The sequence below is a fragment of the Rhopalosiphum padi genome, chromosome 1 (assembly GCF_020882245.1).
Source record: "Rhopalosiphum padi isolate XX-2018 chromosome 1, ASM2088224v1, whole genome shotgun sequence".
Classification (NCBI taxonomy): Eukaryota; Metazoa; Arthropoda; class Insecta; order Hemiptera; family Aphididae; genus Rhopalosiphum; species Rhopalosiphum padi.
This window is the reverse complement of record NC_083597.1, coordinates 84017159-84044947: the sequence shown is the minus strand read 5'-3', so window position 1 is coordinate 84044947 and position 27789 is coordinate 84017159. Positions and strand designations below refer to the sequence as shown.

General features: G+C 27.1%; 1 protein-coding gene across 1 annotated transcript in view; it reads right to left on the bottom strand.

The window, feature by feature from the left end:
• Positions 1 to 6789: 6789 nt before the first annotated feature.
• The window catches only part of LOC132918229 (kinesin-like protein KIF12), a 36174-nt gene continuing 15174 nt past the window's right edge, over positions 6790 to 27789 (bottom strand). The window contains exons 9-16 of the mRNA XM_060979361.1: positions 27590 to 27708; positions 26667 to 26771; positions 19780 to 19897; positions 18148 to 18361; positions 16696 to 16798; positions 12491 to 12573; positions 12344 to 12433; positions 6790 to 9381 (exon numbers count right to left, since the gene is read on the bottom strand). Coding sequence (XP_060835344.1) covers positions 8892 to 9381; positions 12344 to 12433; positions 12491 to 12573; positions 16696 to 16798; positions 18148 to 18361; positions 19780 to 19897; positions 26667 to 26771; positions 27590 to 27708 — 1322 coding nt within the window. The 3' untranslated portion in view covers positions 6790 to 8891. The remainder of the gene's footprint in view (positions 9382 to 12343; positions 12434 to 12490; positions 12574 to 16695; positions 16799 to 18147; positions 18362 to 19779; positions 19898 to 26666; positions 26772 to 27589; positions 27709 to 27789) is intronic.

The window sequence follows — 27789 nt, the reverse complement described above, 5'->3', positions numbered from 1 at the left end:
TATATACAAAGAATAAATGAGTTTTTTACAAACGATTAAGCTCATAAACTACTACCTACACAAATTTAATAAAGAAATTATATAAATAGATTCTTTGAGACTAGGATGGCGAGTTAAGCATTTTTTCTGTAATGTAGCTTACATAATTCTTTCGATATCAATAATAAGAAAAAAAATTTATGTATAACTCCTATAGAAGAATAATTATTTAATTATTAAACCTGTTTTAGTGTTTTGTAACAGTCGCCATGTTATAATTTTGTATATATTATAATCCAGAAACTCTAATCGTAAATTGTTGAGCTAGTTACTAAAAATAACATCTATATCTATTTGCACAAGTTTAAAAAAATTAGGGGATATATGTAATGTCTTAGGCCTTAGGGTTTTCCACATGAAGATGTTCAGTGAGGCCCATTATTATTTTTTTGAAAATTAAAAAAATAATATAAATAAATATACATGTACCTATTAATTAATATATATTAATATATTTTTAGATATTGATTCCTTTAAATAACACCTTTTATTTATTTTTTGTCAGTCAGTGATCGTCGATCGAGCAATATACGACTGAATAATTTTGATTTAAAAATCAAATATTTTAATTCAGTGGTATTATGATAACACCTTGCATAAAGAGGGGTCAAAATCTTTGTGGTCCTTGTTAATATTGTTAAACATTTATTAGCTCTTGATATAATATATTCGACCATATCATCGTAAAACATTTTATTCGAGAGTGTGGAAAATGATTATGGGAAAATTACCGAATGTTCTTGTCACAGCATCTTTGATAGAACTGTGTGATTTATACTTTAGATCATAAAATGTGTTAGAATAAAATGAAATATATGTAAAGTATTGGTGTTACACAATACAATTAATCGATTTTATAATGTAATGTTCATATAAGTATATATATATATATATACCTAGGTGATTAGGTACATAATATAATAATATCCATAAGAAGAGATGAAGATGTATAATTAGTCCTAATGCTTTTGAGATTCCATTATTAACCTTTCGAGGGATTGTAAACAATACACTTGTTTGTAGATTAGGATTCCGAGCATATTTGACGATGTCCATTAGTAAACGTAAACGATCAATTACACGATTACGTGACCAAAATGTAAATTGAATCGGATCGTTATCGACCTTTATAAAAATGTCTAATTTACATACACACATATTTGATAGAAAATATTCTCTCTATATAATTGCATTAGTTCCTGGTATCGGTAGATAATATTTTGCAAATTTCTAAAAATTGTTGATAAAAATATTTTCACATTTTACACACATAATATAATTATATGGAGGTAAAGGAATTAATATAAAATGAGATCATCTTCTAAAAACGGAACAAAAAGCGTCCTGTTTGAAGTTGGTTGGGACAACAGAATATGATGATCAAATAAGGAATTATCCATTTTAAACGGGACGTATAGTCATCCTAGACTCGAATTTTACAAATTTTAGAATGCTATAGAGAATAAAAGTGCTGGGCTAATGAAGGAATTTAAAATAGATTAACTTCTAAATGTATAAGTGGATTAAATGTAATTAATAATTAAGTATAAACAATAATAAACATACAACTAAAAATGTTTCATTTATTTACGCGGGGCAATCAAAATTTAAAAATTGTGCAACTACTAAAATTAAATCAATACATAAATATGTTAGTATAGTACCTACCCACCTCGAATGTAATGTTTTCATTGTTTACCCACAATTGATTAAAATGTAATATAATATGTAGGACGTAGGTATTATTTACAAGTTGTATTCGGGTATATACGAATGCATAAATCAACTTAAATTAAAATTTAAAAGGACATTAATTATTTGTTGCAATATTGAAAAACCTTAAACAATTTATTTTAAACAAAAAAAAAAAAACTAGGTAGGTATTATAAAAAAACTATAAAAAAAAAAAAATACAAAATTTAAACACCTTGGCTGTATAAGTAAACAATTGATCTGCATAATTATCAATTATTATGCAAATTGATAATTAAATTAAAAGAACTAACATCTATATTATACATTTAAGAACTGTTATATAATATTTTTTAGTGGTGTTTGTGTGGTTTTATTTGTTATTTCGCTTGTTGTTATGTTGTTCATTCAAAATAGTTTAAATGCAATATGTATCTAAAAAATGAAGTTTTATATAATTCAACTGAATCCTAAGAAAAATTGATTCGAAAAATTAAATAATGAGTAATTTTGATTATCTATGTACTATATTATAATATATGTATTAAAAAAAATACTGTCCCTTATTAGTTATTAATAAAGAAGGTTGGTTCTTAGTTGCTTTTATCATATTTTAGTATTTATAGATATATATGTGTATATACTTTGTAAGAGTATACATGACCCAGTTTTACAAACGTTTGTCCTGTAAAACTATTTTTCTTAGGTTTTATTATCCAAAGTTTTGTACAAAATATACTCGCCAACGACGTGTAATAACTCATTTATTTATGAGTTTAGTTTTTAAGTGCACTATGCATTCTTTTTTTTGTTCTCAACATTTTTGGGAATCTATAATATATATAAATGTGAAAATGGGAATCTTTGTCACTCATGTTCTCTGAAACTACTCATCCGATTATCTGATTTTTTTCACTACATTATGGAGAAAGTTTTAAACCTATTTTTGGTTCTGTAAGTTAATGAAATATCGAATTATTAGTTTTTAAATAATAAAGATTTATTTTTCTTTCGTGTAACCAAATATTATTAATTATTATTATAAATTAGTATTTTAGTGAAAATTTGATGTAGTACGTTCGTATAACAGTACAAACATTTTTCGTTTTTTTTCGGTTGGAACCAGGGCCAGCCCTAGTTTTTTCGGGGCCCTGGAAAAAATCATTTTCCATATCTTTTTTTAAAATGAGTACCAGGTACCTATATTTCATTATATTTTCCTATATTTTTATTATATAATATATTATACCTTCCAGATATATTTAATATAAATTTTGAATTTTTGTACATTTTAAAATGCTCATAACTGTCATACCCAACACTTTCATAACTCACTTTAAAATAAAAATTTAAAAAAAAACCTAATACGCGGGCACGCGGCAGAATAATGAAATAGGCGACGATAGCGTATGTAATAAACGCAAATACATAATACTGATCCCGATTCTCGGCATCTCGCCTACGCGATCGCGACGGTCTACGATCGTTCTGTCTTGTTAATGATATTATCTATAATAATATAAACATCTGTCACTGTACATCTGTACTTTTTACCCGTATGCAATCGCCAACGTGCATACTAACCGCCTGTCCGCCTACATTAAAATTAAATAGTAATAGACATAGTAGATCGTAGATAAATAATTGAACTACTGGAAATAATCAAATGTTATAAGTCGATACCTTGGCGGCTAATTTTGATAAAAAATATCGAAGGATGTGAAAAACCTTAATAATATAATAATTAATAATGATTATTATTGTAATGTAAATTGTGTATAGAAAACACGCAATTTGAAATACAAACAATTTAATAACAATACTATAATAAATTAAAGTATTATTCATATTTTTATTCCTTTATAAATAAACGGTACAATTTTAAAATACGAGTAGTAAGATTTTCCTAATAAGACAAATAGACAACAGACAACAGAAAACTTCTTTTGATGGCGATGTCTAAATGTCAAATAAAACTATAAAAGTCAAAAATTAAATGATCAATTATTATCGGGTCGTATTATTTTAAAATTGAATGTATAATTAACAAAAATAAAATAAAATAATCCACTGACTGATTGCTAGCATATATTGAGCGTTAGCATTCTGATGCGGTAGCCGATAAGTCACTTTTAGCATCGATTAGTTTTATTGTAACTATTATTGACTTTAACGATATTTATAAATTTTATTACCTATGCAGTAAGCTATGATGCGTTTGTACAAAATACAATAAATACTATTTCTCTCATCAACAAATGCTACTTTAACTCTATGATATAAATTTTTTTTAATTTGACTAACATGTATAGTTATGATGTAAGCGCGGGGCCTAGGACAAAATATGTTCCAGTTGACTTATCTTAGGGCTGTTCCATGGTTGTAACGGAGCACACGTAAATGAAAACGGTCCCTTCTAGTCTGGCGTTCCAGAGCCAATACATATTACTGGGAAACGCGCGTGGAATACGGCATCCGCAATATTCCGGGTGACGTGCGGCGTTTGCTATATTGTCGGATATGCGCACCGCGATGATTAACAAACGCCGACCAATCAAAAATAGTCGTTACTAAAAGGCCGATTTCCGGTTTTCATCTGCATGTACAGGCGATCGGCAGGAAAAGAGTATCCGCGGATGGGGGAGATCACGCCCATCTACTCCACCCTTGTGGAATGCATATCGGAAATATAACGAAAAGAGAAATTGTGTTGATATAGTAAACACATTACTCAGCGTACATGTTTACTAGTCGGTACGCTGACGTGGATATATACGGGTATACTTAAACAAATTGATCAGTCTACCTTTTATCTTCAAAACCTTCAACATCAATCAAAACTGAAGAAAATCGAAGATCAAAGACCAGAGGAAGTCGACGATCTAACAATAATCCAGTCACTCAACGACGACCTAACGGACGCGATCATCAGCGAGGCCGACTGTAGCCGTACGGGCCATACGGAGAACGCTGATTACTGAAGCGCCCAACACTTGTCATGGGCTAAGTTGAGACCACAAAATCAACGTTACTGCATTGTCGTGGACATTCTCTACGACGCGTTACCAGTGGCCTATCCTCCACGATCAACAGCGAATCCGTTGACGCACACCACTGCATCACAGTCAGTAGACACCGGTGGAGGCATCAAAACAAACATTAGTATAATTTTTATAAAGGCTTTTTTTAGAACCATTGACCGAGCCCTACTCAGCAAATTTGCTTAGGTAGTCGCTTTGAGCATCACGATCTGACTACGACTTGTTAAAGACCGTGGAAATACAGAGATGGGGCAGTCATTAATGTATGCATAATTTATTTGTAAAAAACGTCCCAACCAATATATCTTTAGTTGCGCCTCTTCAGGTTCGTATCGTCCGCAACTACCCGCTTGCTTAAGCCAGTTTTAGGTCAGGACTTAAAATCACCCACCATGATTTGTTAAAAATGCTGCTGTTAAATGGTCAAAAAAAAAACAAGACGAACCGGATAGCTATGTTAAGTTGATATGTCGGAAATACATAAAATACATAAATCAGAAAACGAAAAATATTATTTATCCACATGTTTTACACTAAATGTTAGCATTTAGCAAATTTAATACGAATGTTTTTGTACGGGCAACGAAGTGCACGGAGATGGCTAGTAAAATATATAAATAAAATATATTTTTAATAAATTGTGGTTTTTATACACATAAGGACACCACATTTATTGTTAATGTATTATAGTACCTAGATAATCACGTTAAAATTGTTTATAGGGTATGAACTATTTTCTACGTGCAGATAGCCCAGTAGTTGGTTTAGATTTTTTTCCATAAAATCTAAGGATCTATTATAATATTAGATTAATCGAAGAAAATACAGCAAGCTTTAATACTGACAAATATGAAATAACAATAGTATTAAACTTTTCAAATGTTTGAAGACTGGAAGTTATAATATATCATTATACGATATACAACGCCATTTCATAATAATATCAGATACTACAGATAGTAATACTTATTATCATAGTATGATAATTTTGGAGTAGGTTTGGGATTTATTAATATTTGACATATAGTTTTATTATACTATTTATTGTTTTATAGTTGTTCCCTGTGGGTCGTTTTATTTCAGTTTTAACTTAAAACCCAACCAAATAAGTAGTTATTCCCTATACTTATAATAATCTTCAAGTTCATGACATATTAATACATTATGATTAAGTACCTCAATTTAATGCATGACTTTTATTATTTTTAGTTCTGGTTCTTTTTACTATTCGATGATGTCGCGAATATATTTTATTGATATTTCATAAATTATAAATATTATGATAATTATTGTATTTTATTTTGTCATTTCAAGACAGTATAGTCTTCACTTGTTGGACGCACGGTTAATGGTTTCATTTGACTGTTCGATTTAAGAGATAGGGCTGATCTCGATTTACACTATACTAACACACATAAGAATACATTTGTTTAGTGGATTAACTACACTGGTTGATGAAGTTCAACGTAAATTGTTAATGGCGTATTTTCACATTTTTTAAAAACATTTCTTTTCTTATTGTTATCAATGTATTTTTTGTGAACGACAACATACGCTTGAAATACATATGTAAATATATACATAATAATGAATATTTATCAGAATATAGTCAAATATTTACTCGTAATTTTTTTATAATAATGCATAATATATGTCCTTCTATTTTTGTACCTTTCACCTTATTGACTCATTCAGGCAATGGACTCAAGGACTCAGGTTCCCGTAAAGTGGAGAATCCAATAAGCGAAGACTACTATAAGAGAATTATTAATATTACCTGTAAGTACATCAGATTTTATTGCCCGAGTTGACGTTGACAAAACAATGTTCACTACAGTTACCAATTAAAAAAAATATGTAATAAAACAACAACCGTACAAAAAAAGTTTTGTTTACAGAAGAACGATTTATTTTATAAATAATATTATACATAATATGAAGAGGTATGAAGGTAGATATAGTAGGATAGTATATTAATCATTAATACACAGAGAGGAAGATGGGTTATTCTAAGACATGACTGCTTATAATATATTTTAATAATTAATAGGAATCAATAGAAAACGCGATGCGTTAAAAATATGTATAAACTTAATACTAAATAGGTATTTATTTAAGGTTAGGTTGGGGTCTAGGGGTGGTACACAGCTTTCGTGAACGTTTGGGTGTAATGACTTACAGTTTAAATTAAGACTTGTTTTTTTTACTTTTGATTATGATGGGAAAATATTCAGATACAAATAAAACACTTTATTAATCACTAGCTGGTAATATAACAGATGTTAGATAGCTATATAATTATTTATTATTATAGTATAACACGCATTGACGCATTGTGATAGGGAACGATCTCATACTATAAATAACAGACTGATATGTTATACAAGAACAAAGTAGAAAATTCAAGCATCCAATAGGAGTATCTTTAATAATAATAATTATATTAATATAATATTAGGTGATTTTCGGGAAATTTATTTGTTTTACGTTTTGAACATTATTTTTAATTATATAGGTTTTATCAATATTATTGTAAGGGTAGAACGTAATTACGTAAATTTAACAAACAAAGCGAAAAAGTCTGTGAATGATGCAACAATGTCTTTAAAACCAAAAAGCGAATTACGGAGTATAGTAAGTCTCATGGCGCATACAGTACCATCTTGAATTCTCAAAAGTAATTATACCTATTTAACATTTTTCGAACAAAATCGTAGCGTAACTGAACTAGTTGACTAGATATGTGAACAGAAAATAATATTTAAAATTGGTATTGAAAATGGTTATGTACATATAAGTTTTTTGAAGTAAAACATGTTCAAAATTTACATACATATAATAATTCGTTAAGTTTCGTTAATAGAAAACCTTTTGTTATGTTATAAGTTTCCTAAAGTTTATTTTTAACTTTTCTAAGTTAAAAATTAATCGATTAAAAATTGAATCAACTTCGTTAAAAAATAAAATTTCACATTTTATAATTGGTAATAAAAATAGCCACTTAAATAGATTAATTTTGATATTTTTCCGAAATTAAAGCTTATTAGCTTAATATTATATGTTAACGACGAATGTTGGGAGGGTAGTTGGTTCTCCGAAAAGTTCCCTTCATTCATTAAAGAGGGGGATCTGAAGTTGTATTATACTTTAGTATTTGTATTTTAATACCTAGGACATATTATATTATTATATCCACTAATAAATGTTTCTTTATGAACCGATATATTTTTAATAGGTACTACCTATCTAAATATATTATGAGACACGAATTTATGATAAACGCAAATTGGTAACTATATTGAGTAATGTGATAACACGTTTTTGGATTGAACGAGTGATACGAGTCCTATAGATAATTTCGAGATATCTAAAATTTCTTAAATAAATAAATAATAGTCCAATTTTATCAAAATGTTAATATATCTGTACAAAATTAACTCGAGTTAATATCACGTTATATACAGTAAAGCAGTAACTATTATTTAGTTAAAATTTATTATAAAAATAAGTAACGAATTGAATTAACTATTATAATATAATTAACTTTGTTATTACTCAAATAATATGCAATTCTTACAGTGTGATATCGATATTTTTAAAATTATAGTTGATGAATACCTATAAATGTTAAGAATAATATTTTATACATTTTGCATTTTACAGTAGGCCTCTCCGTAATTCATAAATTGTCTTATTTCCAGTGGTAGATTTCAAATAATGACGAAGGTATCAGGACAGGTATTATTGGCAATGCAAAGAATTTTCAATATTGCATATACTTAGGTTTTAAGTATTGTACACGCAATATATATATAATATATGTATTATAGGTAAATACTATTATTTACTATGTTGTAAGTCGGTAGGCTTAATTTTTTTAATTTTTATATGTAATTTAGATCTAGTTTTGTATCATTAATATTATTTTTTCATTAATTATATATTTTTGACTATCAATTTTAAAATAGTTACTGTACGGTTTATAAGTCGTGATAAATATTGTTTCGGTAAATTTTTATCACGATAAATTATTTGCGATAGATTGTCGCGAGGTAAACTATGTACAACGTAACAACGGCATTTAATCCATTGAAGTCCACACGATTCGTGCGGTGGATTTCAACTGGACGCGGCTGCTGTTTTGATGGCGGCGGCGGCGGCGGCTGCTCGACTGTTGCCAGCGTGGTACCTAAATCCGTTGTACATCTGTGGCGTCACCGGACTTCCGAACGGATCCCGGCTTCTGGCTGGGGTGTCCCGCCGCTTGTGCACGGCACTTCCGATGCTGTCCCGGCGCACTTGCACGCCACTGCTGTCGGCGTTATCGGGGTCTACGATGTCCGGAAGAGAAAATCGTCCGCCGGCGCTCCGTCGGTCACTCGCACTGCCAATGTCGTCACTTCTATTGATCCTACCACCTCCGCCACTGTCGCTGTCGCCCCTGCAGTGGCCACTGTCTTTGGACGCCCGTGGTATGTCGAACGCTTGTCGGCTGACGATGGATGCGAGAGTCGATGCCGCTGAGTTGAGCCCGTCATCGAATTTGTTGTAAGGTCCGTCAATCACCACCAACGACGGCGACGGAACGCGGTCAACCGTTACCGGCGATCTGTGGTGACACACAAATAGAAACATAACATGCGTTTAGAGATGTTGAATTTCGGAAATTTAATATTTAAACTATTTCCGAGAGGAAACTTCTGAAATTTCAAGGTAGTTTAAAAATTTAGTTTTATATTTTAAATGTGACCTTAATTTGTACGTTGATATTATTTAAGTATGAAGTGTTTTTAATTAAATTTAGAAATATATTTCATTAGTTTAACTTAATTATTGATTTTCATGTTTAAATTCGCATAAAAAGAATCACGGAACAATTATTATTATATTATAGCAACCCAACGATATAAATAATAACGAATATTTATACTTACAATCTGCTATCTACAATCAACATCTATATAATATGTACGATCATGATTATTATATGAAAAATAAGCTATAACCATTAGTTTTGTTCACTAATCGAATGATAAATGTATAAATTCGCTTCTTTTCATTTCGTAAAAAAACTGGACGATAGACAGTTACCTCATCATTAGGTCCCAATAAATCACAATTCGTGTATTAAAAAGCACTTAATAATTTTTGTCTTACAATGTGAATTTGTGGTTAAACGGCCCTCGGAACCCCGCTCTCCGCCCATTATTAGGTCGGCATAGGTACAGAATATAGGGTGGATGAGTACCGATCAAGATTTTCACAAAAATATGAGATACATACGTTAAAATGCAATGCTTTTAGCAGCATTTTTGATTAAAATTAATGTGAATCCTATTGTGACGGGTGGCTATCAGCTATACTAGTAATTAAAAATAATTTAATCCTTATCAGTTATCACTGTCAAACGTTTTAATAGCATAATATTGCCAGCAATATTTTAGCGTATCAAAACGATGAAATTGCTTTGTTCGTGTTTATTTGTCACGAATTAATAATAATAATTTAATCCATTAAATTATCGATTATTTTTTCATTTACATTTGTATTCGATTTTATGATACTGTTTTTGTTGTGTTAATTTATACCAAAGCTCGATTTTAGTATACCGGTTTTTTATAAATTAAGCTTAACTCGTTTTGTCAAAAATTTGAACTTTTTTAAATTTTATTTTTGTACCATCAAGTGAAAATATATATTACGTATATCATATTATACATTATGTGTAAAATACCTACGTATCTATATATAATATAAAGATTAAAGTTTGGTTTATGTTACTGAATTATTTAACATAAGTACCTACAGATTTAATGTCTACAGTCTACAGATTAAAACTGAAATATAAAAAATTGAATAATCATTGCTTAGTTTAGGCAACCGGTATAAGTACGTTTTGGAGCACGGTAGGATGATCAATGATCTTTTAAGGATTGTCTGGAGTTGAATATAGGTCCTTTAAAATTTAATTCGTATCATCAGCTTTAAATGTATACTATATATAAATAGTTGTACTTTCATAACATAAAAGAATATAATATATCATCTATCTCTTAATTGCTATATTCATATAGATTTTGTATTAATTAAAACTTCGAGGAGTATTGCCAATTCAATAAACTAATAATACTTAGAAAATGTATTGGTAATATAGCGATTTAATCATGATAAATAAGCGATCACTCAATAAAATGAAAATAATATGGCTAGGTAAAATATTAAAGATTTTTGTATTGTTGAAATAATTTTATAGGTTAAACGTTTAGAGGACGTATTAAAAATAAACTTTTTTTGATAAAAATAATATTAATTATCAACATGACAGTATTACTGTCGTAGAATTATTGAAATCATGTTTTTCATTGTGGTATACAATTGGCGGGTATTGTATACCTGTAATATGTATAGGTAGGTAATACAATTTTAAATTATATATTCCACATTACGTAGGTCGTACAATAGGGTCAAAATAAAATTAAAAATATTTTAAATGTATGACCACCTACGTTTGTCGTTCAATTTGGCTGTATAGGTATAACGAATTAATGGTCGGTCATTTGAAGTGTTACTATTTATTTATATAGGGTTTTATTGCCAATTTAATATAGTTCTTTTAACCCTATAATTTTAGTCCAATACCAATTTACTTAAGTACATAATATATTTCGGAAACACTAAATCGGCTGTATGTGTATGGAAATGTATGTAATATAGATTCCTGTACATATTTTATGTACACAAATTATCTGAAAATACTTCTCGTTAAATTTTAATTTACTATATTGCGTGTTCGATATGAACCGTATTTGAGTAAATTGTAGCAAGTGGGTTGTTCTATCATTGTTTCTCTTTTAAAAATACGTCAGTATTTTATTCTAATATTGTGTTTTGTTCCAATTCATTGAAATATTAATCGACTATAATTGGGTACCCTGGGTACACCGTGTACCTGTGTATTGTTTCAAAATGATATGACCTATAAATTGCGTAAAACCGAAAAGGTAAAGCTTCATAAAGTTACGAATTATACATACATTTTATTTACTTGTCAAACTTCGGCAACAACATACGTTAAGTATCAATTCTATACACTATGGGATTTTGACGTGATAAACTTTATTAATGTGTATTAACTAAATCCCAAACACTATTTTTGTACAATTATTCCTTAAGCTTAGTTGTAATTTATAAAATTAGCATTTTAAACAATAGCGATTTAAACACATATGAGTTCTATGATGCTTGCAACCTTAGAAGCCGTTAGTTTGGTTTTATTGAAAACTTGTCTACTTTAGTTTTAGAAAGTTTGTAAGACTAATTAAATGAGACGGCTAAATTTTGAAGTTTTCAATGAAAACTTATTTACTGGAATTCCTGTGGGGATTCCAGTTGATATGTTAATTTTATATGAAAAGGTCTAGACAATTATTTAACTACAGTACTTTAAATAATATGATAGATGACTTTTTTATGTTGGTTATTGCGTATAAAAATGGAACTATATACATCATAGGTCGAGTAAAAATTTCTGCGAAAATTCACAAGGATTTATTTGTTATTATTTTTTTTACCTTATAGTTGAAGTAGGTTTCGACGGCGTTTTACAGGTATCCGATGAAGTTTTTCTTCGGTTTTTGAAAGAGCCCACGAAATTACTTATTCTGAAAAATAATACTTATAGTGTTATTTTTATAATAACAAACACTTTAAAATCATACGTATTTCCAATTCCCTTTTTATCTATTTCTCTTTGATAGGTTATAGGTAAATCTCTTTTTTCTCTTCCCAGTCCATTATTTTCCTGAAACATAATATATTTGCTTGACAAAATATGTTCTAGATTATTGTATGTAATCATAACACGACATTTTATGAAACTATGTGTGTTATTTACACGATTTTTGTTTTAAATGTATACAATTTCTTTGTTCGTATCCATCTTCATCTTCTACAGCTCAACGATCCATTAAGGATAAGCTCTGCCATTCATGAGTTATTCAATATATGAGCTTTGTTCGTGTTATTTATATAAAATATAAATATAAAACACATATAAGTATCGTCATTCATCAGTTTTTTAAAGAACTGCAATTCTTAACTCAAAAAGAAACGTGACATTTTTACTTAAAAAAATAAATTATGTGAATTGATAATTTAATTTTAAAATGTTAAATACTAAAAAACTAGATTGGATGCAGAATACAGATGACAGGCATGATTACTCGTTTTCCTTCACTGTTCACAGAGCAGGAGTATACAATAAAGTGGTGTATTATTTACTTTAAATTTGAAAACTATACTTAAAGTTTACCATATTGTATTTGTAAAACGATTCAGAGCGAAGCTTGGTTAAAACGTTCTCGCTAAAGTACTTTCATTACTTTTTTAGGTTATCGTTGGTTTCTCATGTATTCGTAAAGAATATTGTGAAAATTAAAAAATACATCTCTTCAAAAAAACAACTATACTTACTAGACTTGATTTAAAATAAATAAACTTTGTTTAATATGAAATTTTTTGTTCAAAAGAACTTATATACTTTTTTTGTATCTATTATTACTGTATATTATGGTCATATTTTAATATTTTTGGAGGCCATTCGAATAAAGTAGTTAAATTAAATTTTATGTTTAAAATTTTAAAATATATAATTTATAGTTTAATGTTTTAATTAAGAAGTTTTTTTTAAGATTTTTATGACTATGTTTTCGTATGTACTATAAGATATTTTTTTAAATTTATTTAAAATTAATTTTTAGGATTTATATTTATGTATAATAACTTTAGACTTAAGTATACACAATAAATAAAATATAGGTTACCTATTACTCGAAAGTGCATACTGTGAGTATATAAAATATTTAATCAATTAATATGTTGTAAAACTTATTTTACAATTATCATTGTATTTATATATTTTTTTTTGTTACTTATTCGCTGAAATATTAATGCCTTATAAAAGTTTAAACAGATTAATATATTTTTTTAAATTGCTAAATTTATTTACTTATCCTGTTTATTTGATGTTATTTTTGTGTCGATATTGTTTTTTGACAAGATAGGTATGGTTTATTTATTTATTTTCATATTTGTGTTTATTTAAATATTTTTTTTTATTGTATCTATTGTTAATAGATTATTCTTTATATATGACGTATAAAGATATTATTAACATAATTTTCAATGTATTATATTTATTCATGCTCATATCCTTATACATAGTTTATATACTTATACATTTATATTGGCCCACACACGAACATGTTCAGTGGGGCCCATTATCTTCTTGAAGAATAAATAAAAAAAAAAAATAAAAAAAATATACATATATATATATTTTATTTACTAGACAAATATCATGTTTATTTAATTTTTCTGGATTTAAAAATGGACTTAAAATTTGATAAAAACATTATTTAGAATACGTTCTTTATAAAATAATAAGTGAGCAGGTATTTTTTTTTTATAATCATTCAAAGTAGAACTAACCTAACATTTATGTATTTTAAACATGAAAGTAATATCTAACAATCGAAAATAGTTGGCGGTGATTAAAAACTGATAAGAATTACGTACGAAGAATGTTGCCATTTATGTTAACGTTTTTAATTAAGGAAAATAATTTTTTTTTTAATATCTGTCCTTAGTATACGTATACCTATAATAGTTTAAACAAATTTGCATTTTTTGAAGTTAATTAAATTTAAGTTTATTCTACTGTGTTTGCATCCAATGTGTATGCGATTGATAATTATGTTTTGAAGACCGAAGTTCATGTTTATAATTTATTTATGACATTGGAGTTATTAAAATTAACAAAGCCGTATTCAACCGTGTCAAATTTATGTTCAGAAATTAAATAGTATGGTTTTAAACTATTAATTTAATTTTTATAGTGTTGGGCAATTTACTATACGTGGTTTGACAGGTTTTTATTTTATTATTGTTAGCATTTTTGATTAAATTTATGTTTCTGTAATACTCATTTAAAGGCAATAATGGTTTTTTATAACGGTATATCTTATTATTTAGCGTATAACAAATAATATATTACACCAAACCCGCGTGTCTTCAAGCGAAATAAGCAACGCTGTTTAATGGACACAAACTCAGCAAATAGTTGAGTAAATATGGCTATATATTGATATTTAAAAATATCGGTAAACAAGATTTATGGATTGAATTCCAATCAAATTAGGTATGTAAGTTATGTTAGTAAATTTTGCATTTTTTGTTGATAATTTTAAAATTCCAGATTTAGTAAGTTAGATACCCGAAAAGTTACTACTATCGAACTGCCAGCTTATAGCTAATATAAGACTATCCACTGCCTATGGTGAATTTAAACTATGTAGATGCGAGGGTCGCCATAAAGCTAGATATATTATGGTTAGTTTGAGATAACCTTTGGGACTTTGGTCTTGGTATTTTCAGATTTGTCATAAAACTATAGTAAAACCTACGAAGAGGGCGTAGGAATGATTACCGCTGGTTAAATTATGCTCAGAACAATCCAACTCGATTATGTAGCCAACCAAGCAGTAACTGTAAAATGGTCTCTCATCGACCATTTTTTGACATTTTGTTCTAGAAATATACGTATGTATATAGTTTCGATGGATCCATGTTGTCAAACTTTTTGTTTTCAACGCAAATTCGTCTTTTTGTTATGGTGAGTTACTATTGCTTTCACCGTCAAGTCATAATACTGCATTATAATTTTCTTGTAAGGAGTTGAATAAATAGACACTACACTATAGAGTGGAATACAACAGATACCATAACCAAGGTGTGGCCAATATGATTGGTATATCGGGCCACATGTATAAATACCATGATACCAAAAGCCAAAATGTTTATAGATACATTTTATATAATATTTGATAATTTTTTTATAAATGTATACCTAAAAATAAAAATAAAAAATAATAATGATGTAATAAGTAAAATTTAATTTTATAAATAAGATGCGAGCTGCATCTAACAATGGCGACAGCCACATGTGGCCAGCAAACCGCAAGTTGGCCACCCCAGCTATAATCTATACAATTCTATAATCTATAGAATAAAGTAAAGTAAAGTTTTGTATAGCTATAATTTAATTCTAAAATATCAAATTTAAAATCGATTATTAATTTCTTTAGATGTGTTATGTGTGGATTTATTTCTCTAAGATTATACTTATAACATATTTTTTTCGTACCTTAAGTCATCTATTATTTAGAAATTAAAAGACAGAAGAAAGAAATACGAGTGTTGAAAATAACTTATTTCTGATTTTTTTTCATAAATATCAATACAAAACAATGTTTTTTTAAAAGATCTATACTTTTTCCCGTGATATTATGTTAATCTATCGCGTGAGTAAACTTGTGACTTTTTGATATTCGAGGATCAAACGCTTGTGAGCCCATATCTCGTATTCCCTAGAGATTTGATTGTGGTAATAAAAGTTGACTGAAACCTTTGAATATACAATATTCATATTTGTGTTTTAAAAATATGTATAAATGATAAATCGCATTACAATGAAATTTATTCATACAACAAACAAAGCATAAAGTAAAATATGTGTTTATCGTGGTTTTGCATGTTATTTTTAATACTGAAATATCAAATACCTATAAAAAAAATATTGTACTTGCACTGTAATACATACATTTAAATTATTCTTATATCACGTAGTTATTATTAATACATTATTCTAGTTGTCCGTAGATAGTTTTGGTTATATATTATTTAGTATTCAAATATCCGTCCAATTGTTAAAATGTTTACTAAGATTCAAAAATATGTGTAGATTATAGGTATAATATACGTAAATATAAATTAATTTGAATCTCGAAACACGTCGATGGATACGCGGAAGTAACATGAATCATATTTAAATTAATTAAAAATATTTAATTGTAATTCAACTTACCATTTGGATATTTTGTGTGCTTAGAGAGCTGTTGGTCGATGCTAGTTCTATTTTGTCAACATATTGGCCACGCGCTGGAATTATTGGAGACCTTATACATGCCCTGAAAATATGTTTGTTCTAGCATTTTTTTAATTGTGGGTTTGTGCATGGCATGCGACATAACGAAGCTGAGAATCGTGATATTTACGTATATTGTAATAGTATTTCTGATTGAAGTTTATTACGTTTAATAAACATTACTGTGCCTATGTGTTTTATTTTTTAGTTATCAAGGACTTTTAAATTGTATTAAAATTATAATTAAAATTTAAAATTTTTGATTTTTAGAACAACAAGAAAGTACTTAAATACAAGAAGCATTTTCTTGTAGTTTGTTCTATAGGATTGATTAATTTTAATTAATTATTGTCAATGACATCAATCACAAACCGTAGCTCATATAGATATCGTTTTAGCAGAAATGTTTGTTATGTATTATTTAGTATTAAAACAAAGTACAAAGATGTAATACTGTAGCATATTATATAGGTACTAAGAAAATTAGTTGTTTATATAAATTAGTCGTGTAATAAATTACACGTACCTCTGATAAAACAATATCAATAAATCAAGTTTATAAATAAATATTTATTAGTTATTCATGTCTTTAAAATAACTATTTTAGAATGTCGTACGATTACGATTTTACGAATCTCTCAAGTGTATTATTGCTTTGATGTATTTCGTTCTCGTCGCGACTGCACTCACGAGTGTTGCTGTACAGATTGAGTAAGTTTGTTTCGTAATGACATCATTTCGATTCATTCATTTTGATCTTTATGTGTTGATAATTATTGCGGTGTATAGTCATAGTGTTAGTGAGTTACCAAGAGATTAAGGAATAATAAAATAAAATAGCAGCAGTGACGTATTTAAAACTAAAATATTAATTTAGTTTTTAAATTACATTAAGGTTAATTTTCTTGGACGTTTCGTTAATTTTTAATATGCGCAAGTCGTGTATACATATTAATGTAGCCACGAACTACGAAGGGTTGATGCTTTGTCTGAGTTTATTATTATTTTCAATAATTTAACATGACGTTATTCGTATAAATGACAAGTACCAAGTAGATACATTCATATTATAATTATGTTCATTTTTCTATTATGAAAATGATATACAATTTTCATTTTTGACCGTAAACCCAAGTGGTAGTTTTTTTTAACCTTGTTAGAAATAAACTAAAATAGTTTCGAAGAGTTCAAAATACATAGAGAGAAGTTCAATAAAACTGTGCTGTAGAAACTGAAGAATAAAAAAACATAACAGTGTAGACATAACAATTGCAAAGAATTAATCAAGCAAGAGACACACGTACAACATTTTATTGCTATGAGACGAAAAGAAGAAAGAAAAAATAGAGACAAAAATCACAAAATCGGTTATTTTTTTATAAAAGTATTTACGAGTTGACGTCTTCGAGTTTCTTCAGCAACCGTTCGTTCTCCCGACAAACAATTTCGTGGTCTCTCTGTAATAGGTCCCTGGAGTTGAATAGCTCGGCGTTTTCTCTGCGCAGTGCCTCATTTTCATTCGCGTAATGTTTGACCAAATCCACAAGCTCCTTGGGGTCCATTTGTATTAACCGGTCCATGTCCATATTGGGCGGCATTTTTACATCTACGAGAAATAAAAATAACTATATTAGGTCAGGTCCGGTCCACAAATGTTATTATTATTGTTATTATCGTCGTGTATAGAATTGCTTTAACGTGTAAAACGGATAGTTTCACCGAAAACGAATACGAAATAATATAATATATATGAGTATGTGTGTAGCGTTTTAATAAAATTATTGTTTTGACAGTACGTTTGAAAGACAAAACAAAGGCAAAGGGGTATCTTTAAATTATTTGTCACTTGATAATCATGAAAATAATTGAAAAAGCCTGAAATAGGTATAGTGTATTCTGGACAGAAACACTGTCACCGGAAATGCGTAGCTATTTGCTGAAATATTGTTAATCGTGTATAAAATTGTTCAACGCGTTGAACACAGAAACTGTATTTGACATCCGTATTGTATTTACTAAAGGAAATAATTTCAGATAAGCAGTAACATTTTGCGTTATAAAGTTCGTATTAAATTCGTCTATTATGTTGATGCTAACCGATTTCAAATGAAATAGACAATACATTTGTTTTTAATTTTATTCAAGTTGAGGGACATTTTGAGATGAATACTTGAGAAACGCTAACATAAGTAACATTTAGCTTAATCTCATATATTTCATTTCTGCACGTAAATAAGTAGTAATATTCAAATGTATGTAATGAAGTGTATAAAATATTATGTTCATTGTTCCTATAAAACGATTATATTTTGTATTATACTAACAAGGGAATGGGTTTATACATTTTTTTATATTTAGGTGATTATTAAAGTGATATAGTTATGTACAAAATATCCTTGAATATGAGTAATACAATTTTAAAATGAAAGTAAAAATGCGAATTGTTTAATGAAGAGCTTAAAATACCAAAACATACGACAAAAAATTATTTTATACTTAAATATTTATAAGATATTAAATTTAAAACTTAAAGCATTTATGTTTAAGTAAATAATTTTTACAATGGATAGCCAGAAGTTAAACATTTCGATTGGTAGTTCGATCGCAACCCCACTGTAGCGATTGGCGGTAGAATTTCCTATGTATTTTAATTTACATTTGGAGTATGTATGTGTGCTACATTGAGTGTTCGTGAATTGTGATTTCCGTTTACACAAACTGTTCATGGAAAATCAGGATTTTTTTTATTCAAAATACTAATTTAAATATTTAAATATTCAGTCATATTGTTTTTATTATTAATCTATTTACCCCCCATTTTCTATGGATATAAGATTCGGTAGTCTAAAATATTAAAAATGATTTTTTATACTAACCCTCCCCCTACACCCTACCATTGCTAACAATACTACTTGTGTGTCGTTAAATATTTGTATAATCACGTTGTTTGTGGTAACTGGTAATCATTGTGTATTTAATTCTATTTTTATCATAAAAAACGGAGTCCCTGTGCACATAACTTACTCGAAATACTAGCCGACGACGTCTTGTTAATATCCAGTGCCTTCCGCAAATGATCGTTTTCGTTCTGCAGCGCCTCCACCTCACGCCGTAAACTGACGATTAATGCTTCTCTGGGGTCCTGTTGTACAGACAAGGGACCGTAATGATACACATACAACAGTCATCATCAGATATACGTGTAATCATTGCCGTATTTACCGAGAATCGGTTTTGTTTTATTTTTATTTTTCTGTTTATTAGTTGTTATGTCACTGACGTGCTCGGAAATAATGCAACACCATTCACATTTATAATGTCTTTAAGGAGATCAAGCAGAATAAGTTTTGTGTGTGCTGGTAGGATAATAATGGCGTAAGTGGAAATGAAAATAAAAATATCATATTATTATATTTTTGGCATTTAAATGTCCCGTTTTTTTAACGAATTTTAGACTATATTAAACCCTTTAATTATTTTGATTGCCATATTTTTAAATAAACACAAAACAATTTCCCATAATTGCTAACAATATTAACATCTAATCTCATTTACGAACATTATTATACAATTGATTCATTATCGCTATTTAAGTTATGTAAAATGTATTCACTTTTTAATGGCACTTGTACTAGCTTTGTTTAGGTTTATTTAATTAATATATAGTTTTAAACTAAAGCTAAATAAATAAAAGAAAAACGTAGTTTTGGTGTTATTTTGGATAAACATGTAATTATGTAGTACATATACACATTTATAATTTACTTACGACAAGTGTTATCTATATCACTGTTATTGTTTTTGTAAACCACAATTTTTAAAAAATATTTAGCAATTTCTTACTTTTATAAAAAAGTTTTATCAGAAATATAAGAATTATCACGGATATGAATAAAAAAAAATGATATATTATTCAAGTTTAAAAATTAGGAACAGCAATTTTTTAAGTAATTTTCATCGATTATTGGTATATCTACAAACTTTGAACTCATTAAAATGGCTTCACGACATTATATTATGATGTCTATAAAATATTCAGCTGTTGAAATAATCAAAAACGTAAATAAATCAAATATGTCTACAATTTAATGTCAAAGGTGAAAATGTTCAAATATAGTAATAATGTCCAAAGTGAGGAAATTAATATTTTATGCAACAGTATATTGGATTATATTTTATGAAAATGTTCTAATAACATTATCTAAAATGTTATTATTTGATTAGGATGGATAGCATATTATAATATTGTGAGTTTAAAATACAATTTTGATTAAAACGATTTGGTATTAAAAAAAATATATATTAGATTCTGAACGGAGTGATGAATGTATTGATTTTACAATTAAGTGTGTTTTTTTATTATTTATTTTTTATTTTTGTGTCTGTCATCACGTTTTGAGTAGTAATAATGCTTAGATTTTTGAATTCAGGCACTCTTTGAATAGGAAAATTCATCTAGTTGCTAATTTGGGGGAGGGGGGGTCAAAAGTAAAAAATTTTCAGTAGTTTTCAAAAGCGTCGGGAAAAACCCTGAAAAAATAACGGAATAACGGGAATTTTTACGCATAACCACTTTTCGACAAAATCGATATTTGATTTTGCTGTAACTCAAAAACGAATCATTGTAAATACTTGAAATTTTCACCAAATGTTTAAATTAATTATTATGGTTATCTATTTACGATTAAATTTTCAAAATATTTTGACCTTTTTTAAACTACTTATAGACAATTGAAATTTTCAACTTTTTTAAGTTTTTTTTCTTGAAATGTCGATAAAAAAATTTGGCTTTTTTAAAAATCTTCAAAATTTTAAACAAGGTTTATTATAAGTTGTACTTATCGTAGTAAAAAAAAAATCAAAAATCGTTAGTCATAATTTTTGTTTATAAGCATTTAAAGTTCAAATATTTACGAAATATTATATCATAATCGCGAAAATTTGCAAGGAATTTTAATGTTGAAAATTCATAAAATTATTGTGATTTATACCTAAGGTTACAAAACCCAATACAAGGGTATCCATAAGTTTTCCTTCAAGTAATTGTAAAAAAATATTTCAGCGTCAATATAGAAAACATTTTATGAGCGTATGAAATTTAATTTTTGCGAAATCACGTAAAATAACGATATATTACAATTTAAATATAGGTAATAATATAATATATCCAACTAATTATCATTGACTGACAAATCATCTCCGTTCAGAATTGTTTTTCGTATACAATGATACCCGTCATTGCATTCAAATTTAACACATCCATTATAGTGACCAGTGACCTACTCTCCATCTCTACTATACAGCAGAGCGATACCCACTTGCCCACTTTTTTTAAAATTAAATATTTAAGAATTAAGATTTATTGAAATGTTTGTTTGGATTCATTTAATATATTATATAATAATGTATAAACTATTTTTAAAACATTGTCTTACTAATATTTGATCATTTAAAAAATTCTTATATAATGTATAATATTATAATGGCGTATATGTATTTTATAAAATATTTGAAACAATTTATGTGTCATTTTTCGAAATATCGATGCATCATTATATTTAAGTATTGTTTTTACTTTCCGAGCATAATAATTAATACACAATATACAATATACAATGTACATGTAAAATCAATAACGTGCTTATTATCTTTTGGCGCAGTTAGTTAAATTTAATTGTAACACATTTCATATTATTATAGAACTTAATCAAACTAATGTATCCATAATTTATTATGAATGAGTAGGACGAACATTTATAATTATAAAACCTATAATAATATATTTGTTTTATTTAGATAGGTATCTACATCATACTGACCCATTCTGTAGGAAGGACGCATTTTACTGATGTGCAGGTGTTCGCTAACATTCATTGAACGTAAATAAATACACGACAATAGGGGCAAAATATTAGAAAAACCGTCAGAAATGATAATAACCATGTTTTGCCTGGAGAACTTGTTTTTAGTATTGTAATTTTTTTTAGGTTCGATAAAAACAGGATTTTCGATGATTAAAAACAAGTATTGAGTTCACATAAAAATAACTATTATAGTACGAGTTTATAATAACTTACTATAAAATATGTATTGAAAAGTAATATATTTCAATAGGAGGTACATATTTAACTGTACCGATAAACAATACTAAAGCGTATATTGTATTGTTTAATAATTAATAAGTATGTTCAATGTATAAATAAAAATGTATTTTTATGACATATCATATTATTTATAATCACCTGGGTTAGAGCCAAATAAGCAATGCAATTTGTTAACATCAGTAATAAACAATAATATAAAAGTTATAAGACCTATATATTATAGTATATTTTATACTTTTAATATAATGTAAATATTAACTATTAACGTTACTTTATATATATATATATATTATTTTATATATTGTGCTTATTTGTCACAATATGAACAACATCGAATGTTTTAATGAAAATAAAATAAAACAGGCATATACTATTGTCTGAATAGATATTATACCTATGTCTATAAACTATAGTTTACAATATATTTAGTGTAAAATGTAATAAAAACCTGAAATATTTAATGGTACACTGGTACCATCATCAATTTCAAAGAAAGTTGAATAATTTATTAAAAACTATATTAGCTCATAAAATTATGCTTCATGAGAGTATATAAAAGTTTCCTCAAATATGGTACACGGAAATTTAGATAAATTAATGGTTTTTATTTCTATTCAACATCAAAATAATGTAAAAAATAGTCAGAATATTGATCCACACTCGTGTGTATGTCATACTTAAACGAAATAAATAGTAATATTTACAAGTCATAATATAAACATAACAGATAAGTATAAATAAGTATTTTAATGGAAGTGTCACAAAAACAATTTATCATGATAGTTGTATTAATAATTTGCGATACGAATCGTTTTGAAATAAAATGAAAATGATCAGCTAGAATTATTTTTTTTACTCACGTCAAACAAATATTATAATTTAATTGATAATTTCATAATAATACAAATTACAAATCATGTCGGAATTTCTAAAAAGAGTAATATTGTGCATCAAACGTGATGTTGTAAACGGTATTTAAAAAAATAAAAATAATTTTTAGCAATTGTTTATAACACATAACTAACAAATTACTTTGTTAATCACTATGGAATGTTGAATTATACTTTACATGCAATTTATTAATTATCTACAAAATGTATGTTTATTATTGAATATTATATCCGCAATAACCTATGGTATTTCCATGTGTAATTAAATCAGTGCATAATTTAATAAAAATTGTATTATTTAAATAATTTTAGAATTATATTTCGATGTACGAGTACTAAGATAATTTGTTACAGTATATTAATAGGTTAAAGGTTAATAAACGATTTTACCGCCGTATTTAAGTTATTTAACGAAACTTAGATGAAAGAAAATGGCAACATTGATTAATTCTATATCATTTAAGCCTACGTTTTTCTGAAGTATAATGGACTTTTTCGGTTTCGACGAACAATATTCATCAATGTCTGGATTAACCGCCGTAGACATTTGATGCACTCTTATTATCATACAAAATACTTTGCTGTGCATATTTTTCAATAAAAATGTTAAACATACTACAATAATTATTTGTTCAGTATTACTCCGCTTCTAATACAAGTTAATTAAAAAAATTAGCCAAATAAGGATAGAATTTAATGAACTCTCCATATCTTAAACCCGGATAACTCGTAAACATTTTAATGTAATATATTCGATTATTCCCCGAAATATTACAGTAAGTACTAAAGTAACTAAATCTATTTATTTTTATGAATGGTTGCCGGCAGGAGAGTATGGACTAATATATTTTTTTTGTGAAAAAATATTTTTGTCAGTCATTCTATTGTTTAAACTGAATTTCAGAGTCCGCGACATTATATTCCATTAATACTTTCCATTCCTTTATCCTGTAATACGAGTGCTTTTGTGCGAATTATGAAATCGGCAAATGAAGGTTCATTGTTTTCTGCTATTCATTAATAAGATAAGTACTTATTGACAATTCCGTCAAATATTCTTTAATTATCTATTACAATCACTTTGTTGACATTTTTATAATGTATCATGCTGGATTGAATGATTGATTTTTTAAAGACATATTTATATACGTATATATATATATAAATAAATGATAAAATGAAATCTCTTTAATAAAATTTACGTTTGTCATTTAATATATTATTCGTTTAAAGTTTCAAAGATGTCGATAATTAGGTTAGGGTTTTATTACTTTTGAGTTGCAGTTTCTATTATTATTTATTTGATGATGTCATTTTTAAGAAAAAGGAAATATTAAAAAACCTTTTTTTTAAACTATATTTAACTTAGAATACTAAGATAAACAAGATAATGTATGAAATTTATTTGTTACAATACTTATGTAGTTATATGACTATATTTGGTAATAAATTAAGGAGTTTGTTTTATTGTGGCAAGTAAACGTTTTTTATTACCTACATATATTATTTTAAAAAAAAGTTATGCTATACTTACATTTATTTTAAAAGTTAAAATACAATACAATTTAAAAAAAAATTTTTTACACTAAGTAAAGGAAAACTTATTTTTTGGCATTTATTACATTTAATAATTGTATAATACTAAAATTACATGGTGTATGTAATTAATATTAACATTATACATATTATAAACTTACTGGTAGTCATTAAAATATATTTTCTGATGTATTATGGTGTCTTTTATTATAATATAGAAGACGACTAGTAGGCATATTTTCAAAAATGTAAATCTAAAGCGCAAAGAATTCATTATTTTTAATACGTATTGGGTAGAATATAGAAACTTAAAAATGTTTTTATTTTTATTTCATACATTTTAAATTTAACTAAAATAAGTTATTTTAACCATAGTCGAATCTATTGTTGTTATGTATCTTCCAGTGATTATAGAATAAATTATTCTATAATCAATAGTATCTACGTACTCTCAACGTATTCCTATGCGTTTGAACCATTAAATAGTTTTGGCCAACAATTTTTTACTATTATTTTTAAAGTTTGAGTTTATTATTTTTTAGTTTTAATTTTTACGATTCACGGAAAGTCATTTTTAAGTATTGCCATTCGTTAATGTAATAAATATTATTCTTTAAATTTATTTATCATAGGAAGTTTTAGTGGTTTTTTATTTAAATTATATTAAGCTTTTTAAAGTTTAGTATTTTTGTGAATTACCTTTCAAGCTGTATCAAAAATATAATTGAAGATTATTTGTTTAATGCTTTGACGTAAATTTAACGTAAATAGAGTTCTTTATAATATATAATATGGTTTTTTTATTACCTAGGAAATTTTTTCTTTTCCCCTCAAGTGACGTATAGTTAAAGTGACCTATTTATAAATTGGAATAATTTGGAATCGTAATTGGAAAGAGTTGGACACATATATGTTGACATTCATTTTATTTGCAACCAATTATTCACTCTGTTTTTAAATAAAATACCGATAAGTATAATTATTTATAAAAACCACTTTTTTTAAATAAAGTTTGATATAAAATTATAAGGGACTAAATTATAATTTTTGTAATTAAGGAATAACAACAATAATAATTGGTCATCAAGTTTTAAAATGAAAAATTATAATATTGATAAAATTACAAATTAATTTTAAAAATATCACTCTTATATTGATAACTATCCAGGTACAATAATTCATTTTTTAAATTAATAATCGTAAATGAAAACACTAAAGCGTCTGTGCAATTATTATTATGACATTAAAGTGAATAATCACGAAAACATTAAAATTGTGCGATTGTTATAACGATGATAAAATGAAGAAACACGGATACATTAAAACTGAGTGTTTATAATACGTTTGCAATGATATCAAAAGTACTAAAAATTATATTTACCATAACTATCACTGGTTTGGTTTTGATTTTTTTTGCACGAGCTGCATACCTTAATGTGCTTATTGTCTCACTAGCGTTTGATCTTGCTGGTGATATGCATGCTATCTATATACATAAATTATAAACAATTGAATTACTATTCTTATGAAGTATAATATTCTTTGAATATATTATTAGTAAAACGAATAAAATATAATTACATAATATGTATATATTTATGTACATACACATATATAGGACTATTTTTTTAAAAGTATTCTCACATTTATTTTCCTTTGTAATGAATTTATTTATATTTTGAAAATTCTAGAATTTTTTAGTACGTATTTAAGTATTATATTTTAAAATATTAAGATTTTTTACACAATACTATACTGCTCTGTGTACTGTTGACGATACGTTGACCTTAGTTTTTCAAATAAGAACCAATATTTTTTACTGCATATTGTTAAGCAAAGTATTGTGCTAAACAATTTATATAAATAGCATGATTCAAATTTAAAAAAACTAAATTGTTATCGCTATAGGATACCGCTTAAACGGTATAGAAATCTAAGTAAATGTATTTGAAAATACAGTTCTAATAAAGCACAGTAAAACATTTTAAAGATGGAATACGAATACGAATATATGCATGAAAATGGAGATAACTATGTTAATCACTTAGTATGACAGTATGTCTTATAACGATACAAAATTTTTCACTACCCTTATATTTTATTATTGTAAAAAATGTGTATATATATATCGTAATAGTAATATAATAAAGTTTGAATTTGTTGTTTATTTTTTGAATATTGAATCAAAAATGAATTGAATTTAATTGTAAGTGTCAAGAACAAATATTTTTTCTTGAGCCCTTTTTTTTGTATTTTAGATAGTTATGACAGTTAAAATTGTCATTAAATTTAAAAATAATTTACCATTAATGTGACACCTGTACCGGCTAAACTATCAGACAGAAGTTTGGTAAGTTTACTGTCTCGGTACGGGATGTGACCTTTCCGCTTCTTAGGATCACTCAGCGATGCTATGCAGTAGCCTAAGTAAGAAAAAAAAGAAAGATCATTAACACTAAAGAACGTTCAATTTTCATTTGTCGTGACCATATACTCCCCCGCCC